Raw genomic sequence first — 18,265 nt, 5'->3', positions numbered from 1 at the left:
CTAATGATTCAGTTTACTAATTTAATTCCAAAATTTTAAGCACTTCTAAACTTATACGTAATTTTTCTGTCTAATGAAAAACGTCAATTACTGTTAACAGAAGCAGATTTTTATCGATAAATCCGGAACTATGACAACAAACATGTGAATTGATTTGACAAATAGTTTATAATCTTGTCTATTATTTTTTGGTAGAACGATTTGTTCCTCAAGCCAGTGAGAAAGTGAGAATATTATTTAAAATGTACAGGTGTCCAGAATTACCGTTTTTACCTGGTTATAGCTTCAATCCAAATGTGAGTAAAAACTAATTATAACGTTCATGCATTAATTTATTTTCAATTAAAATTATTGCAATTGGTAGACTTTATCTTGTAATTCAAATAATTCAATTAAATTACTGTTCTTCTCTGTTCAGATATTTTCAAATGGCTACAAGATCGGTTTTGTAGACCTATCCGGATATTTTACGTTTATTTTATCATTAACTTTTGTCCCATATCCTTTTAGGATTATGAAATTCTTTATTCCTGATTCCTGATATAGAAAAATATTTGTTCTCTTAACTGTTATTCGAATTTGTTTCCTTCTCACAAGAAATAGAGATGTGTTTATGCCACAGCGCCTATTTTGAATTTTCCGTAGCAACATCAACAATTCTATTCTGAATGCAAATTTTTCAATTATTGATTTGCTAGGAGTAGGTGAAAAGTATTTTAAATGAAATTTAACTGATGCTTCAAATAATCAAAAATGTTAATTTTTAAAATCAATATGAAAACTAACTGATATTGTTTGAAATATGTGTACCTACCTTTGTTTTTTAAAACAGAAGAAATACTGTTCAAAAAACAACACGCCATGCTTCCTGCTTTCCATTCAACTTGTCATCTATGGAAGGTAGAGGTTAGGAGAACCATCTCAGGTTATCAAAAACTGTCGGTAGAAGCGGAAGTCGACTGTAACTATGTTATTTTAAATATAACACCCTATGTATTAATACATTTTTGAAATCTACGTAAAATTTTAGTAATCTTTTGTCTAAAAACTTTTTTTGAAAAATGCGTATTTTTTCAGTTATTAATTTTTTTGTAAAAAAATTGACCGTTGCAGACCCCTATAAATTATTTTTTTATTTTATTTTGACCCGTTGATGAGAACTGAGAAATAAAAAAGATGTGTGATGATGTAGTTTTGCTTTTAATACTTGGTAAATATGGCAAATTTGTTACAAGAACATGTGCTCTTTTTGCAGTAAGATATCCAGATAGACCACGATCAAAATCGCACATTGTTAAAAGAATACTCAACAATTTGAAGTTATTCGGTTCATTTTAAGTAAAAGTTAATCGAATTAAGCCATTTGTGACAATAATAAGATATTTTACAAATGGAAAATTAAAAGCCAAAGGAAAATAGTTTTAATGTTTAATGTTTTATTGTAAAAGTTCAGAATTGTTCCATTGAACCTCAATGCATTTTGCAACCTTTCTCATTATGCCTTCATTCATCGCACGGCTTATCATCTTCTCAGAAAGGTATTTGAGGGAATTTCGAATTCTTAGCTCACAATCTTCTCTAGTTGTTAAGGCTTGTGAGTAAACTCTTTTTTTTATGTTACTTCATATAAAAATGTCATATCGGTAGAACGAGGAGGCCACCGAAAAGGACCATTATTTCCTACCTATCATCAAATTGCTCTTCTAAAAATGTATTAGAGATGATTGGATTATGAGCAAGAGCACCGTCATGAATAAACAACGTTTGTTTAATTTAATTCGTCTGGTATAAAGAGGTCTAGATAATTTGGTTAAAAATTTCTTAAAATATCATGATATATATATATATATATATATATATATATATATATATATATATATATCATCATAAAATAAAACAAGAAATATTAAAAAATACAAAAACATTGTTTTTTACATTATTAATTAAGAATAAATTAATTTATTATGTTTCCTAACCATTCAAATTCCCATCGTAAAAATGAAGTTTTATTATTTGATTATTTCTAATAGCCACCGATCTTTAATAGCAAGTTCTTTGGTTAAATGAAGATTATCTTGACTCCAATAATGGGATAATGGGAATTGATTCTATTAAATAATCAATTTTTCGTTAATTTCGATTCGTCGCACCAAATTCAGTTTTTAAAAAAATCTTCGTCTTCCTGGCATTTTAATATTAAAAATTCTGCAAACTCTACTCGTTTAATAAAATCGGTTGGTTTTAAATTTCGACACAAATTGTAAGAATTGGGATGCATTTTATGTTTTCGTAAAATACGGTGAATCGACGATTTGCTTACTCCAAGATCTCTTACGGCAACACATATTGATGCTTCTGGATAAGCAGTTAAATAAGAAACAACATTAATTTTGACATTATTATAGTCAATGACAGGTTTAATTTGATTAACTTTTGCTTCAAATGAATCGTATGGCTTCAAATTGTTGAGGATTCTTTTAAAGTAATCGAGTTTGGTCGTGGTCTATCTAGATAGCAAATAGCAGCAAATAAAGTACATGTTCTTTGTCACATTCACCATGTATTAAAAGGAAATTTACATAATCTTCGTTATTAAATAGAGAACGAGCCAATTTAACGATTTTCGAAAGCATCAACAATTGACTAATAACAGTTAAATAAGTGTCATTTATTACAAAGCCTACTAAAACTATATATAAAACATTAAAACTTGTAAATAATACAATAATAATTTAAAACCTCAAATATCTCGGAAAAGACTAAAAGTTTGAATAGGATTACTAAATGCAATTTGATTCGATTTTTTCACAGAACTTGACAAGATAAAGAAAAATACTTTTTATTTCTTTGTGCTTGTATCAACGGGTCAAAATAAAATTTTGATTAGACCACACCTGCATACTTAAAAATTTACAGAAAATATTTAATATCTGAATAATGGTAAGGTTTAGGTATCGGATATACATGAATTTGTCTTATTTTTTACCCCTGAATGCATTAAAATGGTGGTTCTATTTAAAAAAATAGAGGAATTTTATTCACACCCTGTATAAAATGAAAATTTTTTCAACACAAATTCAAATACTCTGACCCTGCTAAAAGCAACCGAACAGAAACAATTTTCATATCTTTAAGGGTATCCTGGTAAAAAAATAATTTATAAAGGTCTGCAGCTGTCAAATTTTATGCAAAAAAATTAAGAACTCAAAAAGTATGCATTTTTGAAAAAATGTGATTAGACAAAAGTATACTAAAATTTTACGTAATTTTCAAAAATGTATAAATATACAGAGTGCTCCATTTAAAATAACAAAGTTACAGTCGACTTCCGGTAGAAAATATTTTAGTTAAAATTTTCATGATTTTACAGTATTTTGCCATATACATATAGTTTGAACTCGTCATAGGACACCTTGTATAGCAGCTTGGTTCTTTGTTGTCCGCAATCTAAGTGTTTGAAATAGCAATGGCGCAGCTCTACTATTTTCCGAGCTTTCGAATACTTATTATGTATTCATCGTCGGAAATAATTTATTGAGATTAGTGGTGGCTTTGAGTTGTAGAAATTCTCTTAAAAATTCATAGGAATTCATAGGATTCAAAATTCAAAGTGACGTTGATAGAAATATTGATTAATTGAAAAATATTTCCTATCCAAATTCTTGAATAAAACTAATTTTAAAGCAGAAGAGATCTAAAATCAAGAACATTTAGAAGTATTAATATAAGGTTTAAGAAATTAATATATATATATATATATATATATATATATATATATATATATATATATATATATATATATATATATATATATATATATATATATATATATATATATATATATATATATATATATATGATGAATAAACTGAGCTTGAGATCACCTCCTGCGTTGTCAGAAGAACTCATGCTTGACGAAGCTAAGAAGCTGTTCCCACAACACCAGAAAACTAAGTGGAGTACCACTGAGGTACGAGACATTATTCCACTATTCTCGGCAGAAGAGCTGGATCGAGCTTCAAACAGGATCAAATTAAAAAAGGCTGCAGGACCCGACCATATACCACCGGAGATAATTAGATGTGTCGCACAAAGACTTTCACCAATCTGTCTGAATGTAATGAACCAGCAAATCCTGAAGGGCGAATTCCCAGATATCTGGAAAACCGCCAAATTGCTGCTCATAGAAAAACCACGTAAAGAAGGACAATCAAAACTCACATACAGACCGCTGTGCCTAATAAATTGCATGGGAAAACTACTAGAGCACCTTATAAAAGAAAGAATAGTTGAAGAAATCTGCAGAACAGGAGGCCTTGCTGATACACAGTTTGGATTTGTGAAAAAGAAATCGACCATAGACGCTATGCTGAGAGTAATGGAAGAGGTAAATAAAGCAAAAAGACTCGCACATCAAAATAGAAAACTATGCTTGCTAGTGACCCTGGATGTCAAAAATGCCTTCAACTCGGCACCCTGGCAAGGCATCGTAAGAGAACTTGAAAAAAGAAAGATAGCACCATATTTGATACGAATGGTAAAAAGCTACTTTACCAACCGAAGGATCTTAATTGGCGACAGAACTAACATGGAAGTGACAAGTGGTGTACCGCAAGGCTCTGTACTTGGACCCACTTTGTGGAACGTCTACTACGACGATGTACTACGCCTGGATATGCCGCCAGGAGTCGTGCTTATTGGATTCGCTGACGACTTGGCGGTAGTAGCGAGTGGGAAGACGGAGAACGAAATCGTAGCTGTGACCAACTTAGCAGTGCAAAGGGTTGTGGAATGGATGAAATCCAGAGGACTAGAATTTGCGTCAGAAAAAACAGAGGCAACGTTGCTGGTGGATAGAAAGATTGTTAAACATGTGACTATCGATATAATAGACACACCGGTGTTCACTCAACCACAAACTAAATACCTAGGGGTATTTTTCGATCAGGGCGCTAAAATGAAGGCTCATATTGTAAACACAAGCCGTAAGGCTGAAGCGACGATAATGGCTCTTAGCCGCCTGATGCCGAAAAGAGAGGGACCATCGTCAAGTAAGCGCAAACTGCTGTCGGCGGTAGCCCACTCGATTATGCTATACGCTGCACCAGTATGGCAAGAATCTCTGAAACATCTGAAGTATAGATCTATGTTCCTCAAGATACAGAGAAAACTAGCTATCCGCATATGCAGTGCGTTCCGTACTGTATCCACCGAGGCAATATTAGTATTGGCGGGTATAATACCCATAGACCTATTGGTGAACGAGAGAACCGCCACACATGGAAAAGAGCAAGCAGTTAAAACAACAGAAAAAGAAAACACGCTAACTAAATGGCAAAGAAAATGGGAAGCAACACACCACTTGGGCGCTTGGACCAAAAGACTCATACCGGAACTTAAACCTTGGCACAAGAGAGGACATGGGGAGATAACGTACGCCTTGTCCCAGCTATTATGTGGACACGGATGCTTTGCAGCATACTTCTGCAGATTCAAAATAAAAGACTCGCCACTTTGCCAGTATTGTGGCAATGAACAGGACGATGTTTATCATACCTTTTTTGCGTGCCCTAGGTGGCAAAATGAAAGAAGACGAGCTGAAACAGAAGCAAATACCATCATAACCCCAGAAAACATAGTCCAAACCATGCTACAGTCTCCTACAATGTGGAACGTGATATCTACTATGGCGTCGAACATTATAACACAAAAGGAAAGAGACGAAAGAACAAGAGCAATTAGAAACTATTAGACAATAAAAAAAGGATAAGAGGCAGGGCATCACGACGAAGTAATACCTTTAGGTGGTTTCATCGCGATGCCAGCAGGCAGGAAAGAGGGAAGGGTTTAGTCGGTCGGTGAATGCTGGAGGCAGCACCAACCCGGCACTATTCGAGCAAATAAGACCGCCATGTGCCAAGCTTGAATGTCTGTTAGCAGATTCCTAATCCTCTAATATATATATATATATATATATATATATATATATATATATATATATATATATATATATATGTATATATATATATATATATATATATATATATATATATATATATATATATGTTACCGGCAATGTGTATAATTCAGGTATTGTAGACAATCCCTAGGTAATGTATACAATCCCTGGGGCGTCCAGGCAATGTATGAAATATCATGAATATCATTGTCCATTTCATACTTTACCTAGGTATTGTATACAATTCCTAGGGATTGTATAGAATACCTACTGGTTCACCGGTAATGTGTAAAATAAATAAATCTTAAGACTAAACTAATGTTAGGTAAGCCGGTTAATATCAATAAATCTTAACAGACTTACATATCAAATAGCGGACAAATAAAACATGTATTTACTTGAAATAAACTTTATTATCAACTTTAAAATCACAAAAAAATAACAGGAAACTTAAAATTCTTCTTGTTTGTAACATAACATTACAAGTATCTTTTAACATAATATAAGTAATTTTGTAATTGCACTTCACAAACAAAACAATTCTCTTTATAACAAAAAGTAGGTCTAATAGGCATTCACAATTTTAGGTAAAAGTAGGTTTTATTTATTCTTACACGACAAACTATTATGGCACTTTGAAGAGCACAGAGCTTTACTTTTGACACAGGAACACTTTTTAGAGTCACAGTTTTTTTTGCAGCTACATTTCATAAAGCCCTGTCCTGTCCCCGTAGATTGAAAAGTCACAACTGTACGGAGTGTCGTTTCCAGATTGGGGACGTCTTCTTCTTGCAGTAATTTCTGATGGCAAACAGTGAACTGTTGTCTTGAATACAATGTCTTGACAACGCCTTGCTTTGTGCCTAGTTGATATAGATCGTCATCAGTTTTGTGTAATACTACAGCCAGTATATTGCGAGTATCACCACGACCTCTATCGACTTCTGGAACAGGAATGCGTACAGTGGTACCCAACGATACCGGAGGGAATTTTTTTTTCAGAAGTTTTAAGCATTTTCTGAGCTTGTACTATCAAATTCTCTTTGGCTCTTATGCGGTTTTCTATCCAAAAAGGCGTTTTTCACGCATAAAGGACAAGCAACTTTGGATCCAAAACCTTCTGCAATATTTTCTTCCGGAGCAGCACAATTAGTATGAATAGGCCTATTGCACATTCTGCACGAATGACCACCTGTTGTCTCCTCGGAACAAACACAGCATATAAGTGCACAACTCAATGACTCCTCTCGTACTGATACCAAATTCGGATCATGTAACGCTTGATCATTTACCTCACAAGGAAGATTTTCGACATTCGTAGGCTCAACAACATTCTTAGTATTTGGGATAGCCATGTGTTCATCATGCGCACTTTGGACATTTGAAGCTTCCTTAAAACTATCGAGTGCAGCGTTTTGTTGATCTGGTGCCTGTAGAGGTTGAGTCTCAGCTGTTTCAGTTTCTAATGTCTCAGCCGCATCTATTACAGATTCTGAAGATGACTTCATCACTTTTTCTAAATCTTCTTCGCTCTCCAGGTTGTGAGTATCCTCAAAAGGCAAAGATATGCCAACTTTTATTTTCGACCCAAAAAGAGCTTCATAAGGTGTTCTTTTGATTCCTGAGTGAAACGCCCTATTCTTCATGAGTTGTACAAATCGCAGACCATCACTCCAACGTTCGCTATCGTTATCTTGCATCCAAGTTGTAAGCATGTTTTCAATGTCCTGGTTAGCTCGTTCGACACTCCCTTGACTTTGGGAATGTCTAGGCTTGCCATGCACAATTTTTAAGTTCGGCCAGTATATTTTAAGATTACTGACCACTCGGTTTGCGAATTCTCGATCGTTGTCCGATTGTAAGATGGCTGGTGCACCAATCAGTGTAAAAATATCCAGTAAATTGTACGCTACTTCCTCAGCGCGTTTTGTTTTCAGGGCTCTTAATATGACAAACTTTGTGAGATGATCCTGATAGACCATTATGAATTTATAATCCCGGTCTGGATGAGATTGATAGTCTATCAAATCTACTTGACAGCGAGAATTAAATTCTGTTGAAAGTAGGCTTCACGACAATCCCTTTTTTTATTCCTTTTTGTTTTTGCTGGCAGGGTTCGCAAAGTTGCAAAAATAGTTCAACATCGTGGCGAGTTATATTCTTATATCTTGAAGAAAGCTCCTTCAGCATTCTGTCTCGTCCTCCATCGCCGATACTTTGATGTGCGTCGTGAAGTATTTGAAATAATTCAGTATCAGCAACGTAGTATATAATATTGTTATTTGTAGTAGCATCCACAAGAAAAATCAACTTATCTTTCTGACCAACAGTTATAACATCATAATGCTTCAATAACCAGTAATCCCGAGAAGCCTTTTTTTCAGCCGTTTTTGCATTTTTTGTTTCTTCTATCAATTGTTCATAACGATTTTTTTCAATAAACGTGCGATTTTTTGTATTTGCTGCTTCTCTTTTTGTTTGTAATTGTGAATAAAATCTTTCTTTCATCTCAGCTATTCGTTGTTCGGCCGCCATTTTTTAATAAATTAAATTACTTTCCTACCTGACGAAAATTAGCAAAAATAATAACTATGACGCAAATAGCTCAATACACGTGTTAACAGTATCATCGCACGTCGCGAAATGAAATGAAGAAATGCAGCTGTTTGCTTAAATAGTGTCGCGGTATTCTTTTTCTCAAGCGGCGGCGGCGGCTCCTTTGACCTGAAAGGCCGCCCGCTCGCGGTATCCTTTTTCTCAAGCGGCGGCTCCTTTGACCTGACCGGCCGCCCGCCCGCCGCGCCCGCGCCGCCTCTTGTCAAAGGATTTAATTTTATTTACAAAGGCTACCGCGTGCGGCGTACACCCGAAAGTGAAATTGACAGTTTTATATCGAAGCGCCTCCGTAGTGAAAGATTGTGTTTGTGAACTGTTGTACTACGAATTGAATTTATCCTCAAAAAATCCGACATTTGATAAGATTCTGGATAAATTACACCTATGTACTTACCTCCGTAGCAACCTACAGACGCTCCAGCCGTAAGTCAAACTAAAAGAAAGTATTAATAAAAAAGGTAATTCCACATTTATGTGGAACATAAGTATACGTAGTTCACGCAATTACAGAAGAAAATAAGTACCTAAATATTTTGTTTTGGATTCAGAGCGTGATAATGGCTCTCTTATTAAAAATACGGGTGGTAGTAACTCTGACAGTTAGAGTGATGAAGAATTGTGGTGTAATTTTACTTTGAATTTACGTACTTTCGCATATTTTTGATTAAAATTATCTTTGCACCTAGCTTGTGTGTTCCGATAATTTTTATTCGTATTTTGTTTTATTAAACACAATTGCGTTCGGGTGTACCGACATTATCTAAACAAACTTACTTTGATCGTGCCGCCTTGGCGCCGTGCCGTCTCTTGTCAAAGGATTTAATTTTATTTGCAAAGGATACCCGCGTGCGGCGTACACTCGCGAGTGAACGGTCATGCTAAAACAATTCACTTCCATTAATGCTTGAAATGGCGCCTCTAGGAAGGGTGTCAGGGTTCTATGAAGCTTACCGTACTTATTTGTTTGTAATAACCACAATTGCGTTCGAGTGTTACATTACCTGCTGCAAGTATATATATATATATATATATATATATATATATATATATATATATATATATATATTTAGATTAAGTTTATCTATTTGATGTTTTTTTTTTAGATTGGAAGAACAAAATTTCATAATGACCCTAAATTTGATTTTATTGGAAAAGGTAATAGAGCGTTAAAAGAAAAGGTTAAACCAAATATGTTTGGGCCGTTATCTGATAAATACCCATCTATCTATCCTCGAGGCGAAACCGTAGAGATACCCGGCTGGATAGCGTTTGATAAAAAGGTGTAACAAATATATCACTTGAAAACTTCATTTAAATAATACTCTATTTTTTTAGATTCTCTGTTTTGATGCATATTTTCAAGAAACCTTGCAAGAAGTTAAGGGGTCACCGTTTATGATAAGAAAAGTAAAAATTTATTTATTTTTAGAAGATGGAACGATACAGGTTGTAGAGCCTCGAGTTGAAAATAGTGGTATTACACAAGGTATAATTATTTTTCACAACAGTAGCATCGAATCTCAATCTATTTAAGCATATAAATAATTTCTAGGTACATTGATTAGTCGACAAAGAATTCGATTTCCCGCACCGATGGATGAAAACTTTTACGATATAATCGATTTTAATATAGGCAGAGAAATCGAATTTTTCGGCAGAGTATTCAAAATTACAAATTGTGATAAGTTCACTAGAACATTTTTAAATCGATGTGGAATCAGTGTTTCAGATCCAATTGAAACTCCTGCTGATCCTTATATGAATATAAGAGCCCAAGACATGGGCTCTATGCAACCAAAGAAACCTGTAAAATCACATGATGCATTGGGAAAATTCTTGGCTAACGACAAGAAGGTGTGTACTAGCAAACTTTCCACTCTTATTTTTACCATACTTCTTCACATTCTGTTCTCTACCGAAGAAAAATTAAATCTAATTTCAATATCGTAAAAAATAGGAGAACCTAACAGAATTCTATTCTTCAAAATTTATACTAAATTTTACCTTCTTGGCGGGAATTTTCATATTTATTCCTTGACTACTAAACTATAGAGTGGGCTGTAAGGAATTGACATTGTGTGCCTATATAAACTACTCTTACATCTAGCAATTTCAATATTCCCAAATACATCCAACAATTTATTATTTGATACAATAACGGATCTCTTAGTCTGCCTAGATCTGCGTAAGTGTTGGTGTGGTGGTGGTGTAAACAGTGTCTTTTTCATCAAATTATAATACTACGAGTTTTTACTGCAAAATTACTTTCGATTTTATGTTTGTGCAGGTTCTTCATTTCCAAGGTTACTGGGATGATCAGAAGACATTATACGGTTATGTGCATCATTTGGAAGTTCGATACTACTTAGCTGACGATACCATAGAAATAAAAGAATTACAATCAGAGGCTGGTGGCGAACCAAGTTTCATGTTTTTGCGCAGAGGGAAATTACCAAAATTATACAAGGAATTAAGTACACCTGGCTACGATTCGGCATACACAGTACTTAATGTTCTCGGTTCTGCATTAGGAAATCGTCGATACATTGTAGATCCACTTGACTGTGGTAGAGAAAAAATTGATTATTATTGCGAAAGGGACTTAAGTATAGGTAAGAGTTTAAAGTAATGTACGGACTTTTGATTCTTTTCTTACATACTGCCGGAATGTTTAAATTAATTAAGAGTTATACTAGCTGCGTAATATGAATTTGAAACATTAACTTAATTTCAGGTATTTATTCGAAAAACCTCGTTTTCAAAATTGTCGAATTATCGATAAGTTCTTTTAAATTAACGGACACAAAAGTTTATAGAGCTGTGCTTTTTAAAAAATTCTATTTTTCGGTTTTTTAACGCAATTCGTCAACAAAACTCAAAATTTGTTGAATGAACAATAGTTGAAATGTTATTTGCTCTAGTTCAATTGCATCTTAATTAAATTTCCGCAACACTTTAAGTATTTAACAGAGTGTATTCCTGGTCGTCACTTAAGGCTATCAAGCATGAAGATTCGCAAAAAAAATTAATCAATGAAGAGATAACTGTTACTTATAATAAAAGATAAAACATGGATGAATGGATTAGAAATAGAAAGACTAAAGATGAAAGACAAAAATAATTCAATAAAAACTATGACATTATAGTATGTCATGTCAATTTAGAGAAACATGTTAGATCTAAATGTGAAAATCCGTTAAATTATAGAAAATAATGAGTTTACCAATGAGTAAGAAGAAAGTATGGAAAACTTTCGTTTCGAAAATTTTTATCACCGTCAAAATATAACTGAGGATTCCAAATTTTAATAACTTCACTCACTTTCTTAATTATTTATACTACAACTGCCCTGTCGTGGTTTATGATCTTTTTTTTATGAAAAGCCCTATATTTCTGAATCAAATCTATCCTGATAATATGGTTAACCAGTATATTATTACATGTTCGTATGTTTCTAGGTATGATTTTCATAAACTATCTATTGACATCAATTGTAGATGTACCTACAACTATGCAATACGGTGAAGACAAGTGAGCTTGAAGACTTCCGAAGAGAGGTTTATGAAACATTTCTTGAATTTCGTTTGGTAGAGAAGTAGATTAAATAACCAATATTATTGGATCCTTTTCAAATGTAAATTTTGGTAACTTTACTGGCCAGAAGAGCCGCATTTATCTTTATCATATTTATATGTTGTCTTCAGTATCATCTGAAAGTAATAATCGCTCAGAATTTCTAATGTATTTATGATATTCCAGTTTTATTTTCAACACTAAAAAAAAGACCGTTTCACATGTCTCCTATATTCGGAGTCCGGAGTATCGTCATTTGAAGCGTCCATATTTCCCAGAAAAACTTTAGGTGGAAAGTGGTGTATCTTCAATGACATATTACATCCCAATTTATAATATGCATTCAACATTTGTTGGATTAGATTAGAATATTGAGGAGATCTGTAGGTGCCAAAAAAGTTTTCAGTAAAAAACGCCATCCGCTTCTATTTCTTTTTTATCATTTAGAGACTAACTAAAGGATCATTTTCCACATTTTTTGCCCAGGAACGTACCATATTGCTCTTGCATAATGTTCATCTATCTATCGGATGTACCACTCTTATTAAATTATTTCGTGTAGCCAGTTTGTACTTCTAAAATCAAATCAATAACTTTGAAATCTACTCCATTCAACCATTGGTGTTTGCTGTATTCTATTTTTTCTAACACTAGTTTTATAATGTCTGTTTCTTTTAAATGAGTTTCGCAAGCTAAAGGTAGGGATGGAAATTTATTTTCGTTATAGAGCACTACAGCTTTTAGACTTGACTTTGAGCAATCAATGAAGAGTCTTCATTCGTTTGACCATATTCTTAATCCACTTTTAACATCTCAATGTCATTACAGTACACTAAGTCGTTTTCTTTAGAAATAGAATCACTATATATATTTATATATATATATATATATATATATATATATATATATATATATATATATATATATTGTGACGTTTATGGTACACGGTAACTTTAACTCTCATCTTAAGCAAATTCCCTTGTTCCAGTATCGATCTTCAGCTTTTCTTTTGGGCCAATCTAAATTTCTTATGAAATCATTAAGCTCCAATTAGTTAATCAAATGTGGTGCTTGAGGACTTGATCGCCCATTTTCGTAAAAGGCTTCAATAATCTTAATGCGCTGCTCAATTGTGTATCTCTCCATGGTTGAATTCGTCAAACACTGAAACAAATAAATGTCAAATTAAGTTGGGCAAAAAACTTGATACAATTAACATGGTGCATTATAGTTGGGCCACCTTTTACAACTTCCTTACTCAGTTCTGGAGAATGATTACATTTTGGTAATTCTGATTTTACTTTTGCCCTCTATAGGTTTAAATATGCAATAGAAAGGAGGTAGTATGAGAAGAGTACAGCCCTGTTATTTGCACAGCTTGACAGTATAATAAATTTTCTCTAACTTTAGAACATTAATAACAGTAAGCAATTCTTTGTCTGCTTTTTTCACGATCGCTGACAAGAATAGGAATATTGTTTTTCAGGCATAAATGCTAAAATTTGAGCTTTGTTACTTCTACTATTTGGTATCTTGCTGCGAGTGGTAAGAGTCCTTCATAACGACTATTGACTGTGGTGGAATTTTAAGTAAAAGGTATTCATTAAACCTCTTCTCAAATGATTCTGCTGTCATATCTTCATGATAATCAGCTGCACAGTTTTTTTTTAACAGATTATAAAGCTTTGGCACGAAACCGTCTTTGCTTCCTGCGTGTACTATTATAATGCGTTATAATGAATTATGTGTCTATTAGAACTTCGGTAGTCTTATATCTGACGCAAATAATCTTGACGCCATCGAACGATCATTGACGATTCAGTTATTGCCATCCGTTTATGCAGTTTTTTGTGTTTAAAACCACATGCTGACAAAACTTGACGCAATGTTCCTAAACTGGTATAATTGTATTCTGTATAATCTGCTACCTTTTGCTGTGTTACTTCTAATGTCGCAACCCTGTTCTCCATTGTTTGGTAGATTTCATGAATGTTTTGGACTATTGGATGGTTCACTACACGTCGAGGGTATGCCGAAAGTTCGTGTTTTGTAGTGACTGTACAATCGACTCAGCTTTGGAGGTATCCGTATAGAGAATTAGGTCGAAAGATTTTTTATACAGATTTCTAAGGATGCTTTCTCTAGAAGGACGCTAGGGGATTCATGTTTACTGTAAAGGGTAAGTGAGGTATCTACTATGGGAATATTAATAATTCGAGGGGGAGAAGAAGGCAAAGAAAGTGGAAAGGTCAAAGAAAAGTTGGTATTTTGGAGTAGAGGTGCGAGCAATTGAGGGATTGAATTTACAATTGCTAGTAGGTACGGACGTGGTGGTAAGAAGCGAATGGACGGATTTAGAAAGGTTAGGATATACTTTAGCAGCATATGACAGGAGAAGAGATTGTCGTCTTAAGGAAAGAGGTGGCTCATTAGCTTCAACATTGACCCTATCGGCAGGGTTTGAGCTAAAGGCACCAAGGCAAAGGCGAGAGCGGTGTTGTGTACAGAGTTCAATAAGTCAGTTTTAGACTTGGAAGCGGACATATAGATAAAACCACCATAGTCAAGCTTTGAGCGTATGAGAGCTCTCTAAACTCTTAGCAGTATAGTTTCGTTAGAGCCCCATTGAAGGTGGCTAAGGGTTTTAATTATGTTCAGCCTCTTTAGGAAAATGCCTTTTACATCATGAATATGGTGATTCCAGTTGAGTCGAGAATCAAAAGTCATACCAAGGATTTCGCACTGATTCACAATAGGTAGAGGGGAGTTATCAATGAAAATTTGAGGTAAGTAAATAGATGTTCTTCTAGAGAATTTTATCAGCATGGATTTGTTTCAGGAAAATGATCATTCTAGGTAGGGGGATCTCTCTTGTAGTAGATTTATTGCGTTTTGGAGCAGTTGACATGTAGAGGGGACGTATTTACCATGGCAATAAATGATTAGGTCATCAGCGTATTGGACATATTTTACGGAAGATGGAAAGTTGTCACATAGCTCATTTATTGTGAGGATAAATAAAGTAGAGCTTAATACTGAACCTTGAGGGATGCCAGTATTTTGGGGATGAGGAAGGGAGAGCTTACCGTTTGCGGAAACCCTGAAAATTCTATCAGTTAGGAAATTATGGATGAATGATATGATCATCAGAATATGTTATCATGTAGATTGTATTGAGTGAGTTTATTCAGTATTGCACTTTTGGATATAGAGTCAAAAGCGCCTTCAATGTCGAGAATAGTTGCAATGACGTCCTGATGGTTATTTAATGCAGAGGAGGGAGATATATGTGTGCAAGAGAACAAGGTTATTGTGTGTCGATCTATCACGTCGAAAACCCGATAGTGCGTCAAGAATGAGCTTGTATTTTTCAAGGAAACATTGGAATCTATTGATTATTTTTTCAAGAAGTTTGCAAGTAGTGCAAGTGAGTGAGATTGGATGGAAAGACTTAGGAGATGATGTGGATTTACCTGCTTTTTTAATTGGGATGATTGTAGAGTTGCGCCATGCATCAGGGAATTGGCGAGTATTCCAAATAATGTTATAGATATCAAGAAGCTTGAAGAGGGACGAATCGGATAATTTTTTGAGAAATATATAGAGGACATCAGGATCGGCAGCAGAATTTTTGCAGGACGATAGCGCGAATTTTTGTTCAATTAAATTGAAAGGGGCATTGACAGACTCAATATCGAGAGAATTTAGTAGAGTATGGAAGAGGTTTGAATATGTGAGTTATGAAAATCGGATACCGGATTATGGATGCTAAAATTTTCTTCAAGGTGTTGTGCGAGTGCGCGTCAGAGATTTCTTGACTGTCGGTGATAAGCAGATCGTTAGATAATAAAGAAGGAATTTTGATATTAGTTTTTTTGCCTTGGATTTGTGCAATTTTTTTCCAAACTTTACTGGGATCTGTATTGTGGGTAAGGGATGAAGTATAACTTTGCCAAGCAGATTTCGTACTTTGCTTGACAATAAATTTAGCTTTAACTTTAAGCCTTCTATGTACAATAAGGTTTTCTTGTGTTTTGTGACGTCTAAACCTATTAAGAGCGTTTTTTGATTAACGTATGATTCTGGAGAATCGTCGAATAGTTTATGTATAACGGAGAATGATTCAGGGCTTATGAAGTGAGAATCGTTTTTATTCAGTTTAGATTTTTTTGTCTTCTTTTTTGCAGTGTTTCTGGAGCTGAATGTTAAAAATTCTGGAAAAAGTTTTTCGCTAGTTTTTGAAAAGGAAATTAGAGAGGGAAAATGGGATACTACGGGAATAACTGAAGTATTAGTAGTGGTAGTAGGGTCAGCAAAAGAGTAGGCGGTGAGAGTGACCGAATCATTTGATTTGGGAGAAGGATCTTGAGGGATGGAAGTGTTAGGGCGTAAATCAGCAGTGTGTCCAGCCTGTTTGCAGAGAAAGCCTTTCAAGTTTGTCGGTAGAAATGAATATTCTGTGTGTTGTACTTAATGACAGTCGAAGTTTGAAATCATTGTGGGTTGGTAATACGTAAGTTATTGAGCGAAAGCTGAGGAAGTGCGTATTCATTATCAGGTGAGTCACATTTGACTAATAATATAGTAGAGGTGAGTGATAACCCTAAGTCATGTAGTGCTTTCTCTATGACGGAATGGGAAATGGATAGACAAACATTGAAAATGAGTATTCTTTTGGTTGGAGATATAAGCCGACGTAAAGGGATTAAATTGGAATTAACTACGATGCTTCGGTTGGTTTTCAGAATTTCGTTGATGATAAATAAATGCATATGCGATCGTGTGATATTCTGGATGCAAAAAGACATTTTTAGAGGGGACTATTGCTTTAATGTAGTCTAATGGTACAGTGTTAAGGATAGAAGGCATAATGATGGCCTAATCTCGTGAGGGCACAGAAGGCGGTGGAGATTTTGCTAAGGTGGCTGTAGCATATGATAAAGGTGGAGAATGAATATTTGGATTTTTCGGGTTAGGTTGATTTTTGGAGGTAGAAGGGGCAGTGGTTATTAAGTTTTGAGGTAGTGAGGAGAGGTTAGACATGTTGATGTGATCTATCAAAATCACAGTCAATAGTTGAAAAAAAATAAAAAACGGAGTTAATATATAAGTAAATCTCAGAAGAAGTAAATAATTTTCAAGTATATTTACCAAATTTTGTAGTAAAAATGATCCTTCAAACAATTTGTGGTATAACATTTTAATTATGACGAAAAAAGAAGAAGTTATTACTGGTAGAAATTAACTTAACGATCTAATCCTAACGAGATATCAGAAACAAATCATCAGTTTAATAAAATATTTGTTGAATTCCAGAACCAAGGGTCAGCGAAATGTAACTCACTGCCTGACTATTAGATTCTTGTTTTATATTATATTTCCTCATTTTCAACAAATTTTGAGAAAACAGTTTAAATATGCTAATTAAAATACACCTTTGCGCGCGTTCTTGGTGACAGGTGTCCCGGAACTGTAAGTGCTGACTGTGCACTAGCTTTTCATTACTAAAGTAGCACCTATTTTGAAAATATTAGCCTTTAGAAAACTCTTAAGTTAGATAACTTAATTCACAACTTTGAAAAACTATTTATTAACATAAAATATAAATAAAGTGGTTTCAATAATCTGACTACTGCTCTCGTTGGATGTTAAGACTATATAAGGCAATCTATACAAGTTTCTACTCCCTTAAATACTTATTCTATTGTATACAAAAGCTACAATAAATTATATTTATCGTCGTCACGTTACATCAATAAAATAAGTAAATTTGATGGAACTTTAAGTGTCTAAGGGACATATTGAACCGCTTGAGTGAAACGTTGACTTCCATCAGGGGACGGTCAGTTTACAATAAATCTTAACAAATACAATAGTAAGTAGAAGTTGAATAGGTAGATTTATTGTTCTTCACAGTCACATTAATATAAGACAGAAATTAGGTAATCCGTTAATGGAGCATAAAATAAGAGACATATTAAATAATATATTTAATATTTAAATATTTGCCACAAATACTTTTATTTCTGTATCGAATACTTTCTCGATATACCTACAGGAAATATTCATAAATGTGTTTTCTATGATCGCGGAATTTTGATAATAAAACTGAATAAT

At 34.1% G+C, this 18,265-nt stretch overlaps 1 protein-coding gene across 2 annotated transcripts in view; it reads left to right on the top strand.

The window, feature by feature from the left end:
* The window catches only part of LOC130892713 (EF-hand domain-containing family member C2-like), a 63,994-nt gene that overhangs the window by 14,245 nt on the left and 31,484 nt on the right, over positions 1-18,265 (top strand). Inside the window, exons 2-6 of one of the 2 annotated variants that reach the window (XM_057798278.1) lie at positions 196-296; positions 9,679-9,855; positions 9,911-10,061; positions 10,128-10,429; positions 10,863-11,187. In XM_057798278.1, the coding sequence (XP_057654261.1) occupies positions 243-296; positions 9,679-9,855; positions 9,911-10,061; positions 10,128-10,429; positions 10,863-11,187 (1,009 nt within the window). In that variant the 5' untranslated portion in view covers positions 196-242. The remainder of the gene's footprint in view (positions 1-195; positions 297-9,678; positions 9,856-9,910; positions 10,062-10,127; positions 10,430-10,862; positions 11,188-18,265) is intronic. The other variant, XM_057798279.1, reaches the window with a different exon arrangement.

The sequence above is a fragment of the Diorhabda carinulata genome, chromosome 4 (genome assembly GCF_026250575.1).
Source record: "Diorhabda carinulata isolate Delta chromosome 4, icDioCari1.1, whole genome shotgun sequence".
Classification (NCBI taxonomy): domain Eukaryota; kingdom Metazoa; phylum Arthropoda; class Insecta; order Coleoptera; family Chrysomelidae; genus Diorhabda; species Diorhabda carinulata.
This window is presented reverse-complemented; position numbering and strand designations above follow the sequence as displayed.